General features: G+C 40.7%; 1 protein-coding gene across 1 annotated transcript in view; it reads right to left on the bottom strand.

Moving 5' to 3' along the window:
• mTor (serine/threonine-protein kinase Tor) overlaps positions 1-21051 on the bottom strand; it is a 37972-nt gene extending 16921 nt beyond the window's left edge. Inside the window, exons 1-18 of the mRNA XM_068349011.1 lie at positions 20936-21051; positions 18091-18239; positions 17832-17940; positions 17566-17647; positions 16857-17016; positions 16206-16399; positions 15373-15574; positions 14611-14729; positions 12608-12698; positions 11543-11643; positions 11028-11202; positions 10482-10670; positions 10009-10189; positions 7971-8177; positions 7300-7505; positions 6128-6334; positions 1712-1932; positions 1104-1249 (exon numbers count right to left, since the gene is read on the bottom strand). Coding sequence (XP_068205112.1) covers positions 1104-1249; positions 1712-1932; positions 6128-6334; positions 7300-7505; positions 7971-8177; positions 10009-10189; positions 10482-10670; positions 11028-11202; positions 11543-11643; positions 12608-12698; positions 14611-14729; positions 15373-15574; positions 16206-16399; positions 16857-17016; positions 17566-17647; positions 17832-17940; positions 18091-18204 — 2704 coding nt within the window. The 5' untranslated portion in view covers positions 18205-18239; positions 20936-21051. The remainder of the gene's footprint in view (positions 1-1103; positions 1250-1711; positions 1933-6127; positions 6335-7299; positions 7506-7970; positions 8178-10008; positions 10190-10481; positions 10671-11027; positions 11203-11542; positions 11644-12607; positions 12699-14610; positions 14730-15372; positions 15575-16205; positions 16400-16856; positions 17017-17565; positions 17648-17831; positions 17941-18090; positions 18240-20935) is intronic.

Here is a 21051-nt window from a genome sequence, read left to right on the forward strand (position 1 = left end):
AAAAGAATTTTTTTTGTTTTTTTGTTAAGGGACAACAACGACGCTGGGATTCCACAATAAGGAAACGCGAACACGCAAGCAACACAAGAACACAAGGAGGTAAGGAACACAAAGGGAACACGTGGTGCACAAGGGATGAGGAACACAATGGAACACGTGGTACACAAGGTGATCGGACAGGATAAGAGAGAGAGAGCGGCGAGATGATATCTACGCCGCGACCAGACGCTTACTGACGACCTAGCAGCGCTTCCTCACGCGCTGACCCCGGGGTGCCCCAGGGCGAGTATCCTTCCGCCCCGGAGCGCCCCGACAAGGTAACGGAGAGAGGGGGAACTACGCAAAATTCTTGGTCGGTTAATGAAATCCCAGATCCTCCTAAGAAAGAAGTTCGAGGTAAGTACTCCGTGTTGGAACAACTTTCTCATGTGAAGAGAAATCTAATTTATAGGAATAAATTGATAACACGGTACAGGAGACAAGGTTTTCGTTAACCAGCTATGTTTCTTTTGCACTTTCTCAGTCCCTCTATTATCAAAATAGTTCCTGCTAATGTCAAGTGACTCTTGAGAGAAAAATATAGTCATTTTCTTATTCATAATCTAATTGATCAATAAAGTACTTACATCAATAAACTTCCATGTAAAATAGGGTGCCGTACTTAATTGCTATTGTGAAGTGAAGTAAAGAGACCTAACTTGGATTTCATTTTTGTATCTAATATTTAAGAGAATGAGTCAGAAAAGACGTAATATACTTTGAAATTAAGTAACGTATTACTAGACTTGTGAACAAATTCAATCTTAAACGTCCAAAAAGATGGAGTCAGGTAAGATGAGACCAAAATGGGCAAAGGAAAAAGTAAACAGGCAGAGATAGAGACCAAAAAGGAAGATGAAAAAAAAGTAAATAGGAAGAGAGAGAGAAACAAAATTGAAAGGAGATGGAAAAGTAAATAGGCAAAGAGAGAGAGAGAGACGCGAGAGAAAGAGACCAAAAATGGTGATGACGAAGTAAATAGGCAGAGAGAGAGAGATGCCAAAAAAAAAATGAAATGAAAAATGAAATAGGCAGAGAGAGACCTGCAAAACAACAGACCATACCTGCAGTGAGGTCGTCGGACTTGTTCTCCGTTATGGAAATGACGGCGACGCCCGTGTCCTCCTGGATCTTGATCATGCCGACGTTCATCTTGTGTTTGTACGGGTCGAGGGCGCCGAGCAGGCCAAGGACGCGGATCGTCTCCCGTCTGAAGAGGATGGGAAAATGCCCGAGTATTATGATTTATGTCTTTAACTGAAGAAATGAATCGTAACTACATTAGAGGGGCACTCATTAGAGGGCACAGCTCAGTCGTGGCTCCTTATTTCGTGACCTTGACCTTTGATCTTAACATGTATTAATTGGCGTGGATTTTCATACACTCAAATATGAACCAAGTTTGAAGTGTATACGACAACGATGTCCAAATTTATGGCTGATCGTGAGGTGGACATTTTGCTTGACAGTAACCTTGAGCTTTGACCTTCCAAAATTTTATCATTTCCAGCTTTTTATATAATAATCAATACCTGCAAATTTCATTACTCTACGATAAAGATTGTGGCCAGGAAGCTGTTCACAAACAAACACAAACAATAACCTCCTCCAAACTTCGTTGGCAGAGGTAAAAAACAAAACACCCTAAAAACTTGATTCATTCGAATCCCACCTGACAGCCGGCTGCTGCTCAGTCTTCAGGAACGAAAGAAGCACATCCAGCAGGGTGGGATGCTGTCTGTAGGGATGCACGACGTAACCGGTGTTCTCCACCAGCTGCCCGAGAGTGCAGAGGGCCACTCGCCTCTTCCAACCGGAGGTCCCATCTCCCAGCATCTCGAGGAGTATCGGCATCAGCTCCGTGAGCCACTTCTGCATTTCCCCGCCGCTGACCTGAAATGAAAGAGGGGGAGAGAGAGAGGTGTTTGAGTTCTCCTCCAAAGAAAAGGATTGGAGATCGAGGCAAGATTTATACGTATAGATGAATGAGACAACTAAGTGTGAAGTAAACACTTGAAAGAATAAGAAAAAGAGGCTGGAATAATAATAGATAGATGCTAGCAACATACTGACTGTTTTGATGTAGCTGACACAGATGTATCGCCGACATGGTAAAAAGGCTTCGACTTGACTTTCGACGAGAAGTAAATAGAAAAGTCAAAATTCAAGTACACCAACCCATTCGCACAATAAGCTCCCTTCTCCAAATAATTACATTCATTTTTATTTCTAAATTTATTTGCTTATTGCCAAAGATAAATCCCACTTTTGCTCAGACTTAGATAAATATGCACACACTTACTTTTACATACACAACCACGGTTTTACTTTACGTACACAACCAAGGTTATTTTACTTTATGTACACAGCCAAGGTTATTTTACTTTACGTACACAACCAAGGTTTTTTTACTTTGAGTACACAGCCAAAAGGGACGGGACGAGGGGGCTGGGAACCCCCTCTCCTGTAAAAGTATCCTGTGAGACAGCAACAAAGAAATGGAGCTGGGGGGAGAGTGACTGCTCCCCGCACTCTAGTTTTGGGGTGTTTGAATGTGCGTGGATGTAGTACGATAGAGAGTAAAAGATGTGAGATTGGAAGTATGTTTAGAAGTAGAAGGATGGATGTATTGGCCTTGTGTGAGACAAAGATGAAAGGAAAGGGTGAAGTGATGTTTGGTGAAATGTCTGGTAGAGTGTCTGGGATTGAAAGGGGAAGAGCGAGAGAGGGTGTGGCTTTATTGCTGAGTGAATGGATGACAGGTAAAGTAGTGGAATGGAAGGAGATATCATCTAGGTTAATGTGGGTAAGGGTTAGGTTGGGTAGGGAATGTTGGGCGTTTGTCAGTGCGTATGGGCCAGGTAGTGAGAAAAGTGAAGAAGAGCGGAATGAGTTTTGGAATGAATTAACTAGGTGTGTAGAAGGACTGGGTAGAAGGAATTATGTAGTTGTTATGGGTGACTTAAATGCTAGAGTGGGTGCTGGAGAGGTAGAAGGTGTCATTGGAAAGTATGGCGTACCAGGTGAAAATGAGAGTGGTGAGAGACTGGTAGATATGTGTGTTGAACAAGAGATGGTAATAAGTGCTAGCTTTTTTAAGAAGAAAGATAAAAATAAGTATACATGGGTAAGAGTGGCAAATGGAAGAGTAGTAGAAAGGGCATTAATGGATTATGTGTTGATAACAAAAAGAATGTTTGGAAGATTGAAAGACGTGCATGTGTTTAGGGGTATGGCTAACGGTATGTCGGATCATTTTTTGGTGGAAGGAAAATTGGTTGTAGCAAAAGAGTGGGGGAATAGAGTAGGTGGATGTAAAAGGGAGCTAGTGAGGGTTGAAGAGCTAATAAAACCTGGGGTAAAAAGTAAATATCAGGAAAGGTTGAAAATGGCATATGACGAAGTGAGAGTAAGAGAAACTGGTAATTTAGAGGAGGAGTGGAAGTTAGCAAAAGAAAATTTTGTTGGGATTGCAAGTGATGTATGTGGCAAGAAGGTTGTTGGAGGCAGCATGAGGAAGGGCAGTGAATGGTGGAATGAAGGAGTGAAGGTAAAAGTGGAAGAGAAAAAGAGGGCTTTTGAAGAATGGCTGCAGAGTAATAGTATAGAGAAGTATGAAAAATATAGAGAGAAAAAGGTGGAAGTAAAGCGCAAGGTACGTGAGGCAAAGAGGGCAGCTGACCTGAGGTGGGGTCAGGGACTGGGTCAGTCATATGAAGAGAATAAGAAGAAGTTTTGGAAAGAAGTGAAGAGAGTAAGAAAGGCCGGCACAAGAATTGAAGAGACAGTGAAAGATGGAAATGGAAGGTTGTTAAAAGGAGAGGAGGCAAGGAAAAGGTGGGCGGAATATTTTGAAAGTTTGCTGAATGTTGAGGATGATAGGGAGGCAGAGATAATTGCTGTTCCAGGTGTTGAGGTGCCAGTGATGGGAGATGAGAATGAGAGAGAGATTACAATAGAGGAAGTGAGGAGAGCACTAGATGAAACGAGAGTAGGAAAAGCATCTGGTATGGATGGTGTGAAAGCTGAGATGTTGAAGGAAGGGGGTGTGACTGTAATTGAATGGTTGGTGAGATTGTTTAATGTGTGTTTTGTGTTGTCAATGGTACCAGTAGATTGGGTCTGTGCATGTATTGTACCACTATATAAGGGTAAGGGAGATGTGCATGAGTGTTGTAATTCAAGAGGTATTAGTTTGTTGAGTGTAGTTGGAAAAGTGTATGGTAGAGTACTGATTAATAGGATTAAGGATAAAACAGAGAATGCAATCTGGGAAGTACAGGGGGGTTTTAGAAGAGGTAGGGGTTGTATGAATCAGATTTTTACAGTTAGGCAGATATGCGAGAAATATTTAGCAAAAGGTAAGGAGGTGTATGTTGCGTTTATGGATCTGGAGAAAGCATATGATAGAGTTGATAGGGAAGCAATGTGGAATGTGATGAGGTTATATGGAGTTGGTGGAAGGTTGTTGCAAGCAGTGAAAAGTTTCTACAAAGGTAGTAAAGCATGTGTTAGAATAGGAAATGAAGTGAGCGATTGGTTTCCGGTGAGAGTGGGGCTGAGACAGGGATGTGTGATGTCGCCGTGGTTGTTTAACTTGTATGTTGATGGAGTGGTGAGAGAGGTGAATGCTCGAGTGCTTGGACGAGGATTAAAACTGGTAGACGAGAATGATCATGAATGGGAGGTAAATCAGTTGTTGTTTGCGGATGATACTGTACTGGTAGCAGACACAGAAGAGAAGCTTGACCGACTAGTAACAGAATTTGGAAGGGTGTGTGAGAGAAGGAAGTTGAGAGTTAATGTGGGTAAGAGTAAGGTTATGAGATGTACGAGAAGGGAAGGTGGTGCAAGGTTGAATGTCATGTTGAATGGAGAGTTACTTGAGGAGGTGGATCAGTTTAAGTACTTGGGGTCTGTTATTGCAGCAAATGGTGGAGTGGAAGCAGATGTACGTCAGAGAGTGAATGAAGGTTGCAAAGTGTTGGGGGCAGTTAAGGGAGTAGTAAAAAATAGAGGGTTGGGCATGAATGTAAAGAGAGTTCTATATGAGAAAGTGATTGTACCAACTGTGATGTATGGATCAGAGTTGTGGGGAATGAAAGTGATGGAGAGACAGAAATTGAATGTGTTTGAGATGAAGTGTCTGAGGAGTATGGCTGGTGTATCTCGAGTAGATAGGGTCAGGAACGAGGTGGTGAGGGTGAGAACGGGTGTAAGAAATGAGTTAGCGGCTAGAGTGGATATGAATGTGTTGAGGTGGTTTGGCCATGTTGAGAGAATGGAGAATGGCTGTCTGCTAAAGAAGGTGATGAATGCAAGAGTTGATGGGAGAAGTACAAGAGGAAGGCCAAGGCTTGGGTGGATGGATGGTGTGAAGAAAGCTCTGGGTGATAGGAGGATAGATGTGAGAGAGGCAAGAGAGCGTGCTAGAAATAGGAATGAATGGCGAGCGATTGTGACGCAGTTCCGGTAGGCCCTGCTGCTTCCTCCGGTGCCTTAGATGACCGCGGAGGTAGCAGCAGTAGGGGACTCAGCAGTATGAAGCTTCATCTGTGGTGGAAATGTGGGGGGTTGGGCTGTGGCACCCTAGCAGTACCAGCTGAACTCGGCTGAGTCCCTGGTTAGGCTGGAGGAACATAGAGAGTAGAGGTCCCCTTTTTTTTTTTTTTTTTTTTTTTTTTTTTTTTTTTTTTTTTTTTTTTTTTTTTTTTTTTTGATGTCGGCTACCCCCCAAAATTGGGGGAAGTGCCTTTGGTATATGGATGGATGGACACAGCCAAGGTTATTTTACTTTACGTGCACAACCATAGTTGCTCTACTTTGAGTACACAGCCAAGGTTATTTTACTTTGAGTACACAGCCAAGGTTATTTTACTTTACGTACACAACCATTGTTACTTTACTATACATACACAGCCAAGGTTATTTTACTTTGAGTACACAGCCAAGGTTATTTTACTTTACGTACACAACCATTATTGTTTTACTTTACATACACATCCAGGGTTTTTTTACTTTAAGTACACAGCCAAAGTTATTTTACTTTACATACACAACCAAGCCTCGTTAAACTATCAACAATTACCTGAGCCAGGTCTCCAATCGCCTCGAGGACGCACATTGTAACAGCCGGGTTGGGGTCCTGATCCTTCAACTTGGGCACCAACACGGACATGATCGCCTGGACGAACTGTCGCATGAACCTCGGAGCGTTGGCGATCAGGTGGCCGAGCATGTGGGCGCTCAGCTCGCGGTTACGTCCGATGCCGCTGTAGTCTAGCTCGTCCAAGATCTGTCGGAGGAAGGTAGGCTTTAGATAATTTATAGTGTGTTTATCAATCATCCACCGCAAGGAAAAATTTCATTATGCAAATGAGTTTTATCAAAAGTAATTGCTGTCTCAGTGGCATTAAGCTTGTAGTGAACTTTTCCTATTTTTCTTATCTTTTTCTTGTCAGTACTGCATTCTACCAGTAATGACGAGAAAAAGATAATAAGAACATCAAAGTTCATTACAAAATTAACACCACTGAGGCAGCAACTACTTTTAATAAAACTTGTTTGAAAGAGGGGCAACTGGCAAAATTATACAAATGGTAAGATACATAAAAAGAAAAAGAAAATGAGGACATTATAAGACAGAATTCTAAGGATCAGAGATTTATATCAAGATGGCCAACGGGGCCAAGCAATAGTCAAAGCAGTGTGTTAAATCTTAGCCTAGACAAAACACAAAGATGATAAATATATTTAAAGACAAAACTAATTACTCCATAAGGAGTTGAATTAGCATCCAGCCCTTTTATCTATTATCATCACTAGCTAAGCTATAACCCTGATTGGAAAAGCAGGATGCTATAAGCCGAGGGGTCCAAAAGGGAAAAATAGATCAGTGAAGAAATGAAATAAAAAAAATAAAAGTACATGAGAAGTAATGAGCAATTAAAATGACTTATGTTGAGAACAGTAACAAAATTAAAATGGATTTTTCATAAATAAACTTTAAGAAGAGACTTATGTCAGCCTGTTCAACATGAAAGCACTTGCTGCAAGTTTTAACTTTTGAAGTTAAGAGGAATCAGGCATAAAAGAGGAATGAAGAACGAAACCAAAATATTAAAGGCCCCCATCAAAATAGAAAATGGGATGTGAATTCACAGGAGGAGCAATCAGAAAATGAGATCTGCGAGTGGGAGAGAAAGTGTTAAGAGGAAATACTGTATAGCAAATTCGTACAACAATCGATCGCCTGCGTACCTTGAGCAAAGCCTTCCGCAGAAGCGGATGGACGTAAGCGGGGTTGATGGCCGAGAGCCGACCCAAGATGGATATTGCGTGTTCCCGTATCTCGAACACCTCGTCGCTCAGAGCGTAGATGAGGGCGTTAAGGTTCTCCGGCTGGGCCAGGTGGCTGTCGAAACATTCGTCCAGGGACGCGAGGACACAGAGCCGGACGTCGGAGTCTGGGGGGCGATGAAAACGGATAGTTTATTAATTTATTCAGAATGAAAGTTTGTGGTCAATAAGAAAATGAAGATGATGAATACCTGGATCCGATGGAAACTTAATCAGATATGTTTATTATGTCAATGGAATAAATCAAATGACATCGAAAACTGTTCGGATTTACAGGGGTGTCACATTAATATTATAATCATTATTACTGTACTAGCCAAGCTACAACCCTATTTGGAAAAGCAGGATGATACTACTCAAAGGGCTCTAGCAGGGAAAAGTAACCCAGTGAGGATAGGATATAAATAAATAGACTACATGAAAAGTAACAAATAATGTACAATATATAAAAATCTTCCCACAGAAAATGTTTTTCGACAAGGTGAGAAAATTAGAATTACAATAAGTCCGAGAAGCTGGGAAACTCAGTGGGAGACTAAACATTGCAAAAAAAGAGAAGTTGGACAACTCACCCATATCAGTCACGCAAACCCACAGAACTTTGCTGACAATGTTGAAGATCACGTGAGTCTGGGACTGAGAGTTCCGACGGCCCAGGGACGCGAACGTCGGCCTCAGGAGATGGCAGCAGGTGCGGACGCTCTCCAGTCGCACCTCCCGGTTTTCGCTGCACAGGTAGTGGTCTGCCACGTGCCGTACGAACTGCATGAGTGACTGACCTGCGAAACATGAAAGAAATAAAGCTTGATGCCGCTTGCAAAGTTAAAATATTAAAAGCAGAATCACACCGAAGGACGAGCTGTTTTACGTTGTGAGTTTTTCTTGAGAAATATAAAATACAAACATCATTTCTATTCTACTTTCCTTGCGATCAAAACATATAAATTTATCAATAAAGTTCAACTCCAAATGACTCACTAACAATATAACAAATATAACAAATATTAAAAGGAATTTGAATTTTTCCTGGCTATACAAACCTGGGTACTTTAAAATAGGCACATGTCTTCAGCGGCACTAAAATGGCCGTTGAAGCATTAACACGTAGTTAACGACAGGTAAAGAAATACTACTCCATATTATCATTACTATCATCATCCATAGCAAAGCTAAAACCCAAGTTGGAAAAGCAGGATGCTACAAGCCCAAGGGATCCAACACAGAAAATCCATCACCTGCTTAGTTAGGAAGATCATTCCACAACCTGGTAACAGCTGGAATAAAACTGAGGAGAACAATTTCTATGAGTACCAAGGAACCTTTAGCAAAAGACCTTCCTACGGAACTAACTTCTTCTAGAAGAAGAAATGTCCAACGAAGAGAATGGAAGAGGGAGAAGAGATTAGCCAAACCATTCTTCCTTGTTAAAGAGAAGTCGAGGTCGGGGAGACTGATTATGCCCAAGCTCCCTTTGATGAAGCAGCTACGAGAGCTTCCTCTGCCGAAACACAAGCCACAACACTCCGGGTTTGCCACTGACACTGCATTCGCCATATTATATGGCGAACACTGTTGGCGACAGGCAAGTCCGTAACAAATGATTCTGACTTTTGATCACGAAACTACCACAAAACAAGGCGAGTTACACTGTTGTAAGTTCATCTGACTGATCGGAAGACCGATAACACTCAAAATGGGTATGCAATAGGCAAGGTATCGAAGTTTGTAATTTTTCTATGAACGAAATTCTTCCTTCTTAGGGGATCTCTTGGCTGGTTTCTTTTTCTTCGTACTGTAGAGCACCCACTGGATCTCGTTCCAAGACTCACACTCTGGACATGTGGCTGTAGGGAACAAACACTACCCCTACACGAAGAACACAAGGTGTGGGAGTCGACCTCCGGCTTGGAGAGAAAGGCATCACAAGATTTACCGGCCATAGGCCCAGGCCAACGACAGGGATGCTCCATAACGAAACACTAAAGCACCAATCGACACAGGGACACAAAGGAAAGAGGTGGATAAGGTTAGGATTGAACACGTGGGGACTGCGTGGAGACACAAAGGGTCGGGGACACAAAGGGTCGCACTGGGTGAAGAGAGCGCAGCGAGATGTTAATCACGTCGCGACCAGAAACTTACTGACGACCGAGACCTGGCCAAGCACGCTCACTGACCCCGGGTCGCCTCATGGCGCGTATTCATCCACCAGAGGTGCCCACTATAGAAAACGGAGGTAGGGGAAACTACACAAAATTCTGGTCGGTTGGGAGGAGATCCCAGATACTCCTAAGAAAGTAGTTCGAGGTAAGTACTCCGTGTTGGAACAAATTCATATTGCAACAAGCTAACCTTACGGTGCGGTTCCCCTTCACACCATGGCTTTAAGCAACTACGGTACCTTGATAATGATTTTATGGTTTTTCAAGTACTGCTAAAAACATACCCATACCTTGAAGGCTGAAAGGTTTGTACGTATGTAGGAACAATAAGGGTTGCTAAGTGTCGAGTCACAGCCTTGCAGCCACTTATTGTAACGGCATACAAAGAGGCATGGCTGTAAACAACAAGAAACACACTTGACTGATGACGAAGTCTCGTAAAACCTACCCCCAAACGAGCCCGTCCCCTCGAAATCGAAGGTCCCCAGGGTTCTCAGGGCAAGCACGATGTTAGCGATGTCCTGGTGGTCGGGCGAGGGCGGCGGGAGGGGCGCCCCGGTGCGGATGTTCGTCGACTTGTGCATCAGGATCTGAGACAGCATTCGTAAGAGGCCCTCGGCTATGTCTCTCTGAAATGAAAAAAAGATGATGTTAATGTTTTTCTTAGTTTATTCAATTTCCTGTTGAAACACATGCCTATCCATTCATTTGAAATCTTTCTCTTATCCAGACATATCTTACAAACCTTGGTCAGATACTGTAATCAGTTTACCACAATCCTTCTCATGCTGATAAGGATTTCCCCTTATATACAAAGAAACTATCATTTCCCTTCATTCCTTTGTAATCTTTCCCTCATCTAGATATACCTTACAAACACCAGTCAGTGAAAAAGAACAAAGTCTACCACCTCTACCTCACCTTCAGCTGAGGAATTTCTGAGGCCAGCTCCTGAAGCGCTAAGGTTAACGGAGGGGAGAGTCCCGTGGCCATCATGGGTTCCAGCAACTCCTTCACGTCGTTGCGAACGGCCCCTTCGACTCCGCGGGCCACCAGGCTGATGCACACGTACACGGCGGGTTCCACCGTCCTCTTCTTGCTTGGGGTGTCCTAAGAAGTGAGACAATTAAAGATAATATATATGATTAGAAGAACGATTTTCCACTATTGAGTAAACCATCGCTGAGCTCAAGACCTCAGTCTAGTGTCTTTGGTGGCTCTTTTTATTTAGAGCTTGTGATAATAGAAACAAGGAAATATCTGGACAAAAATTAGGTCTTGATAATGCCGATTCTTGTTTATCTCTGCTTTCATTGCCAGAATACAGATTCTTTAAAAATCAGTGTTTCATTTGCAGACAGATTCTTTACATATGATGATGCTCCAACTATTTAATAACTGGAAAAGTTTAAAAAAATCTCACCAATAGCAAAACAAACAACACTAACAAACAAACACTGCGATTACCTTCGTCGGAAGAGAAGCCTTGACAACCTCCATGATCTTAGGCACGTACTTCTGCTTCTTGATTCCCGGACCGACTGCCACGCAAATCAAACCCAGAGTTACGAAAGCCGCCGGCCTCTCCTTGTCGCGCCCTCTCAGGGAGGCGAGGAGGTACGTCATGGTGTCTGGCAGGTGGCTGAAACAAAAGAAATAATTATCACTTCTACCTTAGTTAATTTATATAAGTTTAAAGGTGAATATGCTACGGGTAGTCATCGACTTGGTTCCAACAAACAGGTCGTAAGTTGGCCTATGTTAAATCACTATAACCATGTTATGCGGTTTCATGATACTGTAATAATCTTATAGACATCGTTTTATCGACTAAAATATTTGTTTCCTTAAAAAGCGTCAATCAAATACAACAAAGCAAATTCATACGCCGCATAAATCGATTACAGTTGTGATCAGCTTTAAACTGACGATACTGTATCGAGAATACGGACAAACACCAATAGCAAAGACGGCAACGTTACCTCTGCGAGAACCTGTCCTTGTTGAGGGCGGCCAATCTAGGGAGTATCTGCAGCAGGGCACTCTGGATTATCGTGTTCCTGATGTTCCTCTGGCCTAAGACCTGCAAGATCAAGACGATGATAAGACAGTCGGTAGGCTAATTATAAAGTTCCAGCTTCCCTAATTAACTTCTCATTTGCTTTTCCAATGGAAGGTCCAAACAAATTCCAAACAAATTGAATCACTAGCTTTTAATTCTTACAAGACTAACTTAACTTGAGTCTTTCAAAAAATATAACAATCTAATTAAAATATTAAAACCAACATAAATAGCAATAAAAATAAGCCATAATGTATATTCTTTCAGTGGTGAAATACATCAAAACAGTTGACAATAGAAGGCTCTCAACTAGAGCTCCACAAGGCACTTGAATAACATCCCTTATCACGCAACATAAAAAAGATGAACTGAGGTAGTGTATTTAAAAACAAAGATGACTTAAGTATATAACTAAGCATTTAATTCTTCTTCTTCTTCCCATCCTTTATCCCTACATTAAGGGGTCATTTACCAGAAGCACCCTCTCCAATGCCTTCTATCAAAGGCATCCTCTCCCACCAACCCTCTTCTCTCCATATCATCCTTCACCATATCTCGACATTTAATGCTCTGCCACCCTTTTTTATCTTCTCTCCCTAACAGGTTCCTCCCAAACCTCCTGACTCCAACCCCACTGTCCATCCTTAACAGGTGCCCACACCATCTCAGTTGTGACACTCGTATCACCTCCCTCTCTCCCTATCTCTCTCGCTCACTCTCCCTCTCCAAAGTTTTATCAACTTACATTTTATATATCAAGGGATTTCTACTATGCCTGCCATTCTTATTTCATCATTTTCAAATCTTTCAATGACTGTTATTCCCATAATCCAGCAGTTAAGCGTAACAGTTTAAACATATAGGGACTTAATTCTACGCGAAATTGCTCAGCAAGTTAAGGAACCAGCATGGCTCATTTCGCTATAACTTGCACAAACTCACACTATTCGTCTGCCAATTTACGACGGCTAAACTAGCGACTTGCCTGTGTGCATATGCTGTCGTATTTCTCGAGAATTAACTCCTTGCACGTTCTACTCTCACAGGGCTGGTCCAGAATTGTCGTTTCTGCTCCTCTGAAAAACAGGAAAAAAAAAAAATGTTATGGTTTGGCACTGAAAATAAGTACAGTACTCTACAGGATAATCTTCCGATACTGTATGAGATTGGAACGAATAATCGTATTTATTATCATTAATGAATATTATTATTATTATTATTATTATTATAATTACGAGCTAAGCTACAACCCTAGTTAGAAAAGCAGATTGCTATAAGCCCAAGGGCTTCGACAGGGAAAAATTGCCCAGTGAGGAAGGGAAACAAATAAATAAATATACTACGAGAAGAATAAACAATGAAAATAAAGTATTTCAAGAAGTTTCCTTAAATTAGATCCTTCACATATAAACTATAAAAACTTCAAAAAACAAGAGGAAGAGAAACAAGACAGAACAGCGTGCCTGAGTGTACCCTTAAGCAAGAGAACTCTAATTCAAGACAGAGGAAGGCCATGGTATAGAGGCTATGGCTGTAGTCTCCTAGATAAAATCTTTCAAAGGGATGAACCTATAAGCGTAATCGCTTGAATAATGTTTTGAATAAGTGCAAAACAGAATACAAATTAATCATTATTATTATTACTAGCTAAGCTACAACCTTAGTTGGAAAAGCAGATTGCTATAAACCCAAGGGCTCCGACAGGGAAAAATAGCCCAGTGAGGAAAGGAAATACATAAATAAATTAAACAATGAGAATAAATCAACAATTAATATAAAATATCTTAAGAACAGTAACATTAAAAAGTTCACTGTTTCAACTATTGCATACATTTCAGGTGTATCTCATGTAGAAACAGCAGTAGGAATTCTAGGTACATAATTAAACTACAGGATAAATGTTAAAATGATCATCCCACCGTAAACAATGGAGGTTAGGGGCAGTTATGAATTGTATGTCTAAGATAATAACGTTGTGAACTTCTTAATTGAATAACCCACTCTTGGAAATTGTATCAACCTCAAGAAGAGAATTAGTTCATCTTAAAACTTCAATAAACACCTTAATATCCTCTTCTATTTTCAATTCAGTGACCTTCTCATCCCTTTACTCGATGAAAACGTTTGTCGAGTTCTCTTCCACATAGCACATTTCGTCCCTGAATCCACAACTGGTCCACTTACATATTTGTCCACTAAAGAGGCTATAAAATGACCTGCATTTATCAATTAACCCTCTTATCCCCAGGCTATTTGGAAATTTCCAACCCTTAACCCTCAGGGGTTATTTTTTTTTCAAGCACATTTTGCAGTATATTTCTTTTAAATTGCTCTAACAGCCTCAATTTTCATCATAGAGAGGTCAGGTTGGTCTCATTCTCTTGGAAAATGCCTGAAGTTTCTCAAAAATGTATCAAAAATATGCAAAACAGATTTAAATAGCAGTTTTTTGCAAGGACGTACCGGTACGTCCATAGGGGTAAAGGGATGAGTTTTATGAAACGTACCAGTACGTCCTTTGGGGGTAAAAGGGTTAAGTTTGTTTGTCTGTTAGTATGATTACATCACAACTTCTAGCTTGATTTTTACCAAATTTTAACACCAGATAGCTACGATTCTCTGGAAGAACAGGTTAAATTTTGAAGGCGATCCGGATCAAGATCGCGACTCTAAGTTATTTATGTTACAGTATTATTATACAGTAGATTCATTCATGGTCTACTTATGAAAAAGAGAAACCTTAGTCTGTAGACTTGAGTAAAATATTGACAATCTTAATTGCCGTTCTTTTAATCCGTTATTATTATAACCAATCATCTCTTTACACCAAACAAGTTCTCATTTGTCCTCTTAATCAATCAGAATTTAACGAAGAACATTTTACCGTAAGTCACTGAATGACTTCAATCACAGCAACAGAATGCAAGAGACCCTTATAAATACCCCCAAACAATAAAGTATAAGGAAACCTCACAGAATGATACTAACCCAATTGTAGTTGAATTAGCCTGGCCGGGAAGCCCCGACATGAATTCGTGTGTGCCGTGAGACGACGTCGAGAGGTTACCCTGACCTCGGAGTCGCTTCACCACGGACGAGACGCTATCCTGCAACAGCAAAATAAATGTTGATATTGTTAACTACTTCTCTTTCTTTGCCTTTAGCTTTTCACATTTCTATATGGGGTCGCTGTTTCTAATCAGTCTTCTCTATAAATCTATGTCTTGAACTTCTAGTTCTCTTAGACCCTTTTCCTTCATGTCATTTAATAATTTTTTATTAATAAAGAGTAAAATCTAATGTGATTTAGGTCATGTGACAAGGTGAAGAAGATGGGAGGCCATTTACCGTGAAGCAGAAGGTGTAGATAGGTTGGACAGAAAGATAAAAAGAAAGAAAGCAGGAGATAGGGAGTCAAAAGGAACATTGAAAAGGCTTTTCTGCTTTTTCAGAGTTGAGAAAACTGAAGAATGACAACGTTGAAAAATAAGGAATAATGAGAAAAGAAGGGAAATTATCTAAAGAATAAGATTCTGTAAAGCAGAACTAATTGCAGACGTTAAACGTGTATTGTACGTAGATCCAACACACTTCAAACCTCTATAAAAGCTCCTTAAAATTAGAGTAAGAAAAAATAAACATCTTAAAAAATGGGGTACTATTAGAAGCGGGAAATATCAACTTAAGAAAATGGGACACTTCTACGAGTAAAGTCATTAATGAAACAAACGGAAGAAAAAGGCTGCATACCTTCTTGTGAGCCGCCGTTTGATAGTGCGTAAGGTGGTCCAGCTGCTTCACCATCCTCTCCCACTCGTTGTTGCTGCAGCGAAGCAGCTCGTTCAGCACCAGCAGGGACCCGTGGACGCGGTCGTCCCTAGAGAGGCTGCGGTCTTTATTGTTCGGGGCTTCGTCAAAGCCCGCCCAGGCCTCCGTCAGGCATTGCTTGTACCTGCGAAAGCGACGACGAGAGAATTTACCTACCAGGTCGTACCGGTAAAAGTTCCCCATGCTTAAAGTGTACTTTAGATATTAAAATCCCACTTTAGTTGGTTGTACATGTACAAGTTCCCAGGATTCAAAAAGTGTACTTTAGGTCCCCTAAAACAACCACTTATAATCCTACAACGCTTAAAATTCCCATAAACCAACAGCACAATAAAAAGTCATACAAAGAAAAGCTAATTTAACCTTCCTTTCTTTTGATAGTTTACTTTTTTAACCATCCTTTCTTTAGATCATTTGCTCTTCATCAGAGTAGAAGATCCTCAAATTTAATAGATTTCAAGAAGCTGTTTGTCAGCTGAATTTTGATAAATTCTGGATACGATTTCCAGCTACAAAAGTAAAAAAATAGTCAGGTTTCAAGAAATAAATATCAAGTTATTACAAATATTGTTTTGCTTACTGTATCAAATGACATGATATTTTTTTGTTACAATATTTCTTGATCTTATCTTTGTTATTTTCAGCTGGATTTGTGTCTGTATTTCTGAATGTTTTGTAAGTTGAAGACCTTCTCGATATGTCAAGTTAATGTTTTTCCCTATCTCGAGGCAACGCAAAAGCAAAAAGAAACCGACCACATCGTCTGCTGCATTTCTTTAGTCTCCCTCTGTGCCGTGATGGCCAGAGCCACTCTCAACGCTGCGACGGCCCCCTCCCGGATGGCCGGTTTCGGATCCTTGACGGCGTTGAAGATGACGTCCAGGAACTGCTGGACCTGCTGGAAGAAGTAGGTCGGGACAGACAGGGCCAGCTCGCGCAGCACCAGGACCTATCGGAGGAGGAGAGCGAGAAGGCGTTGAATGTTTATCTTTAGCATTCCGACCTTTGAGCAAAGGTGGACAACACCAGATGTCTTTAATTGAATTTAAAAGATGATCAACTTCATACAAGGGATAAAAAACATTGTTATATTATTTGGATGAGTGGGTCCAGTTATATTGTTTGAATGGGTTGGTTGAAAGCAATTGAAACGGGACCTTATTCCATGAATCGTCTTCGCCGTTTTGTCTTTAATGTATGACGTTGTTACTGATCTTAAGATATTTTATATTCTCTATTCATTATTTCTCATATAGGTTCTTTATTTCCTTTCTTCACTGGGCTATTTTCCCCTGTTGGAGCCCTTGGGCTTATTGTATCCCGCTTTTCCAACTAGGGTTGTAGCTGAGTTCCTTCTCATTATGGTACAGTAAATCAGGACAAACAAATTACGAGTAAATACTCACAGCGGCATGTCTCCTTCCCTCGTTGCGATCGCCCTGCAGCCACTCGAAGGACCGCTTCACCAAGTCTTCGACGTAGATGTATTCTGCCGTGACGGTGCCGGAGGCCAGGGCTAGACGACCTACCGCCTTGGCTGTGAGCTCAGTGACTCCCGTGTCGGGGCTACAAGGAGAAGATTTGGATTAACGGAGTTGGGCCTACGAAGAAAAAGTTGGAAGAGGATAGACAACTAGAGGGAAGGCAGGAAGCGTGAATGGGAGTCGAGTAGAAAGCTAAACAGCGGGTGTATTTAAGGTCCAAAGGGCTGTTTTAAAGATTGCTAAGTCATGCCTACAGAGCAACAAGCGAGGAGAATAGTATGTTCGACTCACGGTATGGCAAGATAAGGTAAAAGACCCAATCTGTAACTGAAGTAGCTACACTCACTGCTATAAAAGCATTCTGACAATGATTCCTGACAGGTGTTTTTCATATGTATCTGATACTTGGATCTTTCGTTGATGACAACAACCCTCAGTAGTCCTGTATCAATGCCCCATCATTTAAAAGTCTTCAACCATCCCCTTTAATTCCAACTCTTCCTCACTCATTCTCATCCCATGTTCGACCCATCTCAATCTTCGAGCTGTTATTCATGTATTTCTGAATCTCCTACATAGATAATGTCTCTCCTAATTCTTTAGCAATCTCCTCTAATGAACAGATACTTACCTATTGACTAAATTCTTCAGGTAATTAGCAAATCTGCTGATACGGACGCCAGTCTGCCCGACGTCCACGTCAACAAGACTCACTGCAATAGGAGACATACATTAGATATATTTCATTAATAGGAATGAATTGAGTTTATTTAACAAGAAGAGCTTATTGGATCTAATTCTTGGCCTAAAGAGAATTAAACTCAAGATGAAATTGCCTCTAGTAATTCTGATTTTCAAATGTGAATAATTCTCAAGACACAAGAGAAGGAGACTCACTGATCGCGTATATTCCTCCCTTCTTCTCGTTCACGTCGTTGGACGAGACCATCTCGAAAATGTGGTGGTTGAATTCGTCGAGGAACGACAGCAGTTCGTCTAACGACACCTGGATGAAACGGAAAGTTGGTAAACCAAGGAAAAAAAAAAAAAGCAAGAAATATAACAGAGTTAATACAGTATTCAGAGACTACTCTACATCACACCAAACACCACAGGCCGCCACTACCAGCGTAGACCTTTGACCAGCCCGGCCTACCTCCCTGAGCTCCGTGGTGACGTAACGCTGCAGGTCGCAGGCCGCCTTCACCCTCGTCTCCTCGTGCCGGGACTTCAGTCCCAGCACGAACTGGTTCATCTTGGCGTTGCTCATCTTGATCGTGGGGTTAACTCAAACCATCCAGTGGCCTGAAAGAATTTGGGCCATATAGACAAGTGCTGGGGGCAGGGAGGCCATTTAGTGTCCAAGCACAACTGGGGGAATACCCAGTATTGCAACAGGAATTAAAAGAAGGAAGAGCAGAAGCAGGAACAGAGGAATTAAAAGAAGGAAGAGCAGAAGCAGGAACAGAGGTAAAGTAAAAGGTACAATAGTTTTGAGAGAGAGAGAGAGAGAGAGAGAGAGAGAGAGAGAGAGAGAGAGAGAGAGAGATTTTACTTAGTTATTATTATATTACTATTACGAGCTAAGCTACAACAGTAATGACTGCACGCAGTGGAGACCATAAACGTGCAACAGAGAAGCTGAATCAATCGCTTCATCCTAGCATCTGCTACGTTGAATTAAAATGCCGAGGTTCTGGGAAACGCTACAACATCTCCGTCTAGGATAGTCGAACAACAGCATCTATGAAAGCTCAGTCGAATATGAAATATTGCCCAGATGTGGCCCCCTTTGGGGTCGGGTAGGCCATCTGATGCAAACGAAGTTGAATTTTGGAGAGGTCGGAGAGCAAGACGGAAGAGAGCTAGGACGTAATCGAAGCAAACTGGAAAGTAGGTGTGGCATGGCTACATAACTAAAGGACGCGGCAGTTTCACCCAGTAATAACACCCTAACGCCAAGAGCCATCTTGGGTTAGGTTCAGACGGCTTCATCGAGTGGAACAGACCGGTCTGGTCCTCGCCTAACCTGCCTAACAACACAACGAATTAAGAGATTTTATGAACCAAATATAATAATAGACTCCTGAGCTATTTCAAGATGACTATGGGTAAATGGCAGCCTAGGATACGCACCTATAACATAGGCTATGCATCTTCTACTGTAGACTAACCTAGCAGGCCATTTTCATTATAGCACAGTAGAATATTAGTTAGGAAATTGAAACTCACATAATTGAATAGATCTTTGCAAATACATACACAATTTTAAATCACATATACTACCGTCAGAAGCCATTATTAACGAAATTACATATTTTAACAAACCATTCTCATTTTTCTCCTATCGTCATCCTAATTCCTACCACAGGAACCTCCTTCCTGAGACAACTCAGAAAAAACTTATCGGTGGGGGTTCTGTCGTAGGTTACTTGCTCAAACGGAATAAAGGACCCAAGTTCTTATATTCTAAACCTCTTTATTATTTCTTTTAAATATATTATACAACTTAGTTAAAACTCTTATTTAATCTATCACGTTCATAATGATAAGTTACCGTAGACACGTGTGTCTGATATATTTAGTTTGATCATGGGAAATGGAAACTAAATCCAATGTTCGAACAAATAATGAAGAGCCAAGTTTTGAACCAACACCATGTTAAGTATATACTGTATACACACCTTTGTATCGTTTGTATTAATGATTTTATTTGGTCAAAAATAATTAACAATATATTAGTAATATATTACTAATGTGATTTATTGTATAATTGTTCCTTTATATCATCTTACGACATGCAAGATATAATTTGAAACATATATCTGTTTGAACTGAATTGAAGTTAACCCATTATAAATTATTATAAATATGTTCCACTTGCCAGAACACAGGAACAAAAAGATAACGTTAAATCGCGAGCAAAGTGAGGCAGGGCAGAGGAAAGACCAATAAATAATTAAATATACAGTACCAACGTACAGATAAATACACTCATTAAAGTAAGAAGTTTTCTTATTGTGATGAACAAGACTAAAAACAACTCCATTACTAAATCCATAGATGTTTCATTAGTTAGATTCATCAAAAAACACGTCTTTTATGGGTCCGCATGCAAATAAAACTTCCACTGTTATTTATCATGAATGATGACTAAAGTCAATTCTTTTTAGAGAGGCAGATTTACACCGGCTAGCAGGGATGCCCTTTTAGCTCGGAAAGGTTTCCTGATCGCTGATTGGTTGGACAAGATAATTCTAACCAATCAGATAGCAGGAAACTTTTCCGAGCTAAAAGGGCGAGGCTGTGAGTCAGTGCAAATGCGCCTCATGAAAAAAAATTGAGTATAGTTTGTTTATGAAATAAAAATAAAATATGATTGATACACAATGTATTTTAACGTGTTTTGACCGTTGGTGACGACAATACTTATGCAAACCAGTAGTTTTTCCAGTTACGGTTCCGTTACTGGAGTCGGCCCATCAAAACTCTAGCTTATCATATAGGAACTATAATCATTCCAGCTTTTCAACTATGACAGTCGACCAGGTCACCTTAACTCAAAATCTATGGATTTCTGCCAAATATACATTATTAAAACCACAATGTACAATTAATAATAGCTTAATTTTCTCAAAAACATCTATTGTACTTTTCTATAGTTTTACCAAACTCTACCTAGGGTCACATATAACTTCTTTCACACCACACCTATGGCATATTTCCTCCTGCTGATCCTACTGTTTGACGTGGAGTCCCAATCACACATGCTAGGAAACTAAAATAATCTAAAATACCATATTCTAACAATTAAATATACGTCAAAGCACAACAGCGCAGTTAGGGCAAGCTACTTATCAAACCATCGTGACCAACCCACTTAAAAGATATCTCAACTTACATCCATCTCCTGGCTTACTTTACACTTACAATCACTTAAAACTATACGTGTCACACTTATAGAGGCAAGCACTGTTAATTACAATACTCTATGCACTTACATATCATAAGTAAATTAAGTAAATACGTAAAATATACGCTTGACTGTGATTTCATGTTATCTACGGAGGTCTTGACCTCCTCCTGTGTCAACAAATGATCTTCTTGAATTTGTCTG

The sequence above is a fragment of the Palaemon carinicauda genome, chromosome 25, assembly GCF_036898095.1.
Source record: "Palaemon carinicauda isolate YSFRI2023 chromosome 25, ASM3689809v2, whole genome shotgun sequence".
NCBI lineage: Eukaryota > Metazoa > Arthropoda > Malacostraca > Decapoda > Palaemonidae > Palaemon > Palaemon carinicauda.